We start from the raw sequence: 6443 nt of genomic DNA, 5'->3' as shown, positions 1-6443 counted from the left end.
ATAGAACCATAGAGTCATAGAACTATAGAACCATAGAGTCATGGAACTACAGAATCATAGAGTCATAGTCACAGAACCATGGAGTCATAGAACCACGGAACCATAGAGTCACAGAGCTATAGAGCCATGGAATCACAGAGTCACAGAACCGTAGAACCATAGAATCGCAGAACTACAGAGCTGTAGAACCACAGAACCATTGACTCCTAGTAATGGAGTCATAGAACCATAGAACTACAGAACCATAGGATCATAGAGCCAAAGAACCACAGATGCATAGAAGCATAGAATCATAGAGTCGTAGACAGAGAAAAATAGAGTCATAGAGCCCAAGAGCCATAGAGCCATAGAATCACAGGGCCAAAGAACCACACAACCACAGAATCATAGAATCAAGCGCTCCTGCAGCCACACCAGGACCCCACAGCCCCTCCACATCCCATTCTGGCCCTTTCTGCACCCCTGGCACCCAGGAGGTGGTGGTGAGCTTCGGAGCGTGAAGGATAAGTAGGTCAGCGCGACACAGCCACTAAATATTTCATAGCCCTTCCAGCTCTGACCTTTCGGAGTATCGAGCTCCTGGCTTCATTTAACACGAACAAAGGAACACAGGCAGGATAACATGCTGCATTTTAAGGACCCACAGCTCAGGGCCATGGCCAGGAGTGCTCTGAGCATCTGGATCAGGCCCAGCGGCTCACTCTTGCACCGTTGCTGCCAGGAGGATTTATTTGAATTAATTTGCTTTCAGGAAGACACAGCCTGCTAATTGCAAGGCAAAGCGAGGCTGCTCACAGGGCCCAGCGCCTGCTTTCCATCTGCCAGTGGTACTGCCTACTTGCAGCACGGCAGTGCAGAAAGCCATTGCATGAGGCACTGGGAAACACGAGGGAAAATGAAGTGTGTGCACCTCAAACCCCAGCCCTGCAGCTCACTTCAGCAGGCACAAAAACAAGCATTTCAACTGGAAGTTGCACCAAGCTGCTCCTCACCACGCAGCTGTTGCAGCCGTGTCCCCCTCCACTTCCCTTTGCCTACATCCCAACAACTGCACACACAGCAAGAAAGGCTTCACCTATGCATTAGGAAGTTTTGTTGTACTCAGTGGCAAAACCAGACAATGGGGCACTGCCCACCACAGCGGAACTGCAGGGGGGGTCTGGTGTCCACCAGACATCAGGGAACCCCCTGGGCTCTCCGTGCCAGGAGCCAGCAACCGACGTGGAGCACAGGGGCAGAGGGGATGCAGCATGGCTGTGCTTCATTAGCACTGAGCCTGCAGCCCCCTCCCTCCTGCCATCTCCTGGGAATTAATGGGATGCACAGCTCTGCTTTATGGGTTGTTACATGGAGCGCAACAGCAGACATCACCTCCCCTCACAGCTCACATTATCCAGCTTCCCCCCATTTCCCTATTTGCAGGACGCGATTAACGCAGCGTCTGGAGCAGGGATGCATGCAGCAGCTGCTGAATTCCAGGACGGAGCTTTTAGTTAATATGCAATCCCTTTAATTCTGAGCAACCAGCTGAGTAATTTCCTTTGCAAAGTAGATTTGATGGGTTTTTGTCAGAGTACATTAAGCTTCCAGGAGGACAGAGCAGGGTTGCTTGCTGGTGATGGTTTCTGTGCAAGGAGTCAGGAGTTTTAATTAAGACCAATTGAATACACGGAGCAGCAGTGGGCCGGTTCCCATGCCCAGGGCACCTCAGAGAGGGGAAGGAGCCTCGGGGGGAGTGGAAGCAGCAGTAACAGTGACAAAAAGAGAACAATAATTATAAAATCAGGGATTCAGGGCAGTGCTTCCTGGGCGGCCTCTCCTGAAGGCACCTTGTCAGTGCTAAACCGCAGTGAATCCTAATCCTGCTCCGAGGCTGCATGCATCCCACACTGCCCAAAGCTCAGTGACCCAAATAGCAGCTCCTTAATACCGGGCTCTGCCTCCAGGCTCCAGCACTTCGGTGTTTTTCACAGCAGGGGTTGGAAGGAGCCTTGCACGGCTGCTGCAGCAACTGGGCAGGAGTGCTTTGCATGGAGAAGTGTTCGTGTGATGCTCACAGGGAGAAGGGGCAACAAACAATTCCTGCTACCACGAATGGTTCAGATGGACCAGGGGCACACAGAGCTCTGAGGGGGATGGACACATGGCACCAGGATGGACACACGACCCCAGGATGGACATACTGCTGCAGGACAGGGATGACCGTCCTGATGGGAAAATCCTTCCTTGTTGAGGCTCTGCTTCCACCTCCAGGACAAGGGGAATTTTCTCCTCCCCCTGCACTCTCTGCTCTCGTGCTGCTTTAGGGGATCAGGGAGGGCTGCCTGAGCCTCAGGGATTTGCAGGGTTTCCTCGGAAATCCTTGAGTACACACAAGTCTCTAGTGGCTGAGATTAAGAGTAAATACGTTTGCTGCTGCCTTCTTTAGAGGAGGTCTCTCCTCCTTGAGAAGAGAGGAGAAAATCACACCAATTTTGCTGACCTGGGGCTGATTTCAGTACATGCAAAGGTGACCGCAGCTGACCCGAATTTCATTAGGAACCAGTTCCACCTGAGGCAGCATAAGCAAGGCAGAAACGGGACAGATCCTTGGCAGAGACCCAGAACAACCATGGGAAGCAGTGCTCTGCCAGCACCGGAGCTGGGGGCTCAGAGAGCTGCAGGCACTGCAGGGCAGCACGTCTGCACTGGGGGTCGTCAGGGCAAGGAGAGGACTGGTCTGGTCACTGGGCAGCTTGGGCTCTGCTGGTGATGGCACTGCGCTGAGAGGCAGTGATTGTGCTGAGCGTTTGCGCAGATCGTTTCCCCAAAGGCCATTCCCTTATGTGCATGGAGGGATGGATGCCACTCTTGGAGATGTTTCTGTCCAACAGTTGGATAAATACAGATGCCTGCAGGCTTTCCCTTCTGCTGCGTGCAGCTTCCAGCACTTGTGCACCAGCAACCACGTCTCTGCATGGCCACGGCCATGGGAACCAGCACTGCTCAGGTCCATCCTCCTCCATCCTCCTCCATTCTCACTGCAGTTACCAGCTGCTCAGCATCCCCAGGGCTGCTGGCTCCTTCTATTTGCAGCCAAGCCATGCAAAGTGGAGCAGGAGAAGTAACCAGCATTGCTGCTTAGCACTTTTGCCAGGATGAAGGCTGAAATATCAGTCACTCCCCCTCCTTGGATATAAATACATTTATAGGCTATAAACGTCCATCTCCTGCCCGGCCTCACTGCAGCACATCCATAATCTGTATTTTGGGTAACAGCTACTTCTCCAGACACAGCAGACCCAGAGCCCTGTGCTCTGAAGGCCAAAGTAGGGCACACGGGAGCTCCGACAGCACTTTGCACCGGTTCAAAGCTGCAGCTTTGCCGCAGCAGTGTTCACCTGCCCCATAAAAGCAGCAGCTGGAATCGAGCTTGTTTAATTAAAGAGGCAAAAACCCATGCAGTGCTACCGTTAGATGGGACGACGGGCACTAAAAACTGAAACCAAACCCTTGTTTGCTGGGCACCCAGGACGGGGTTTCTGTTTCAGCCGGCAGAGGGTGCAGGCACTTGCGTGCAGGTCGGCTCCCCGGCCCGCTGCCCCCGCCGCTCTCGGGGCAGTGCGTGCAGCAATGCTGGGACATCGCTGCCACCAGCCCGGACTGCTGCCTTCCTTCCTTCCCCGTCTCGAGGTTACAAGCAGATGGCTCCTTCAGACCAAAATCACGTCTGGAAAAATCGACAGAAAACCAAAGTATGGTACAAACCAGACGAGAGTTCCGAGTCCTGAGCTTTTAGGTAGAAAAAGCCCTCAGGGCACAGCTTCATATTGAAGAGAAATACTGAAATCCACGCATTTTTTTCTTTGCAGAAAGCCCCAAGGAGCGAGCAGAGCATCCTCGCGCTGAGTATCCCCTTCCCTGCCACCATCAGTGGCTGTCCCCAAGGCAATGCCACTGGCACACAGCTGAGCAGATGCCATCGGCTCCCCAGGCCAACAAAGGCAGAGTGGGGGCGGATGGCTGCCCTGGGCACTGTGCCTGCTGCTCCGCTCAACAGCTGTCACTGTGGTTGGGGACAGGATGGGAATGGGATGGGGGGCAGGATGGGGGATACGGCAGGACTGCTCCCCCGGGGGCTGCGGGAACGGTCTGCCCACAGAGCTCTTCCTTTCAGTTTGGGTTATGGGCAACGCAGAAGCATCCTGGGGTGCTGTGGGGCCATTCGGAGCTCAGCACGAGGGATGGATGCCCATGGGCAGTGGGGACACAGCTAAAGGCACAGCACAGACTGCAAGCAGCAGCCCTGCCGTGAGCAGCAGCCCTGGGTTCTGGCTCCCTACATGTAAACAAAGCCTCCTCCTATTGTGTGAGCTTTGATTCCAAACCCAGAAGATGCAAAAAGGCTCTTGGCTCTAACAGCGCAGTTAAGCCCATTCTCCACCAGATGAAGGAAAAGAAGGAAAAGAAGAAGAGGAAAAAGAAGGAAAAAAGGAAGGAAGAGGAGAAGAAGAAGGAAAAAAAAGAGGATGAAGGAGACGGAAAGGAAGAAGAAGGTAGACATGTCACCTCCAAATCCCATCTTTCCTACTGCTCTGTGGCTCCCTCATCCACAGCCCTCCTTCCAGGATGAAAGAGGGAGGTGCTCCCAGAAAAATACATGGGATTTCCTTCCCAGTTCCACAACTTCAGCTTCTCTGAGCCCCAGGTCAGGCCTGGGAATTGTCTGCACATTGTTTGCTCTCGAGGAGGGTTCTGCTCCTGCCGAGCACCCAAAGGCTTTCAGTTGCAAGGAGCTGAATTTCTGGTGTGCAGAGGAACATATGGCCCAGCGTATGCAAACACATTCACATTGGTGCTCGCAGCACAAAGCAGAGCATTTTTCTGGGGAAGATTTCTGGCGAGAACAGAGGGCAGAAATGTAAAAATAAAATTTATATTAAAAAAAAAAAGAAGAAGAAGAAGAAGGAAAAATGGCAGCAAATCAGACCCCGAGTAGATGCGCAGTATCTAGGTTACCTTAATTATGTTCAGCTAAATATGGATGCCAATTAATTAGGTGGCTGCTTATTTCCAAAGAAAATTAGTTTACTCTTAATGAGCTAATCAGCTCCTATTTAAGAAAAATAATGAAATTATTAGGTTGTACAAAGGAGCGTGCAGCCATCTGACACGGAGAGCCAAGGGGGCTCCAGTGGGGACCATCCGGCAGCAGCAGTGCACCGCAGCTCTGGGCTTCTCTGTGGGCCAACCATCCCTTCAGAACAGGTTGCAAATGACAGCCTGGCATTGTGCTCCATTTGCCAGGAAGAAAAAAAAGAAGTGAAAAAGAAGAGTAATTTGCTGGCAAATTAGGGTTATGGCTCAGGGTTTGGGATGGCTGCATGGGGCGTGGATGGGTGTGCTCTGAGCTCGGGGCGCAGGCAGGAGGCAGCGATGCAGCTCCGCCAAAGCTCCTTGTTTGCAGAATATTAATAAGAGTCAAGCTGCGTGCCGCAATTAAAATGCTGATTATGATTTCTTCCATCTGTAGCTGATGCTACTCGGGAAACTAAATAAAAAGGAAGGAGAGATGTGGATGTTACGTGGGGAAACGTCTGGGAGAGAAGCAGCCATTGCCCACAGCTCCGCATCCCGCACTGTGCTCTCAGAAGGCAGTTTTGGGGAATCAGCTGAATTTCCAAGGGTTTAAAATTGCATGAACGGGGGATGTGCAGATTGGTTTGGGCACTCATGCAAGAAGCGGAGGGAAGCTTCTGAAAGCACAGTGCTGCAGGGGGAAGGAATACATGCTCTGATTGTGTCCGTAGCACAGAAGTGTGCCCTCGCCCCAGTGGCAGGCTGGAGAGCCAATGTGAATGGAGGAGTGCTGATGTACTGGTGTATTTTTGTTCGTCCTCATCCTCCTCTCGCCAGCTCTTAACAATGAGGTGACGTCAAAAATGGCATTTCTGGAGCTGTCAGGTTGCTGCTGCAGATGAGTCACAGCCAGGACCTGGGCAGACACAGGCTCAGCTCGGCTGTGCTGGCTGAGGAAGCAGAGCTTGTCTGCAGGCCTTGCATGGGGATTTTGCAGCAGAAAACCCAGGCGCAGAGCTGTACTCCCCCTATCTGGCTGCCCAGAGCACCAAGCTTTGGGGTGGGATGGGATGGGATGGGATGGGATGGGATGGGATGGGATGGGATGGCATGGGATGGGATGGGATGGCATGGGATGGCATGGGATGGGGTGGAGTGGAGTGGAGTGGAGTGGAGTGGGATGAGATGGAGTGGGATGAGATGGGGGATGGAATGGGGTGAATAGACTAGAACAGAACAGAGTGGAGTAGGGAAGGGTAGAGTGGAATGGAATGGAATGGAATGGAATGGAATGGAATGGAATGGAATGGATAGGATAGGATAGGATAGGATAGGATAGGATAGGATAGGATAGGGTAAAGTAGAATGGAATGGAATGGAATGGA

The 6443-nt window shown here is 52.4% G+C and overlaps 1 protein-coding gene across 1 annotated transcript in view; it reads right to left on the bottom strand.

Moving 5' to 3' along the window:
- CORO2B (coronin 2B) overlaps positions 1-865 on the bottom strand; it is a 5995-nt gene extending 5130 nt beyond the window's left edge. The window contains exon 1 of the mRNA XM_042876098.1: positions 839-865. Within this exon, the coding sequence (XP_042732032.1) occupies positions 839-865 (27 nt within the window). The remainder of the gene's footprint in view (positions 1-838) is intronic.
- Positions 866-6443: the final 5578 nt, after the last annotated feature.

Source organism: Lagopus leucura, unplaced genomic scaffold, assembly GCF_019238085.1.
Source record: "Lagopus leucura isolate 7727_CA_CO unplaced genomic scaffold, USGS_WTPT01 Super-Scaffold_100015, whole genome shotgun sequence".
Lineage (NCBI taxonomy): Eukaryota > Metazoa > Chordata > Aves > Galliformes > Phasianidae > Lagopus > Lagopus leucura.
This window is presented reverse-complemented; position numbering and strand designations above follow the sequence as displayed.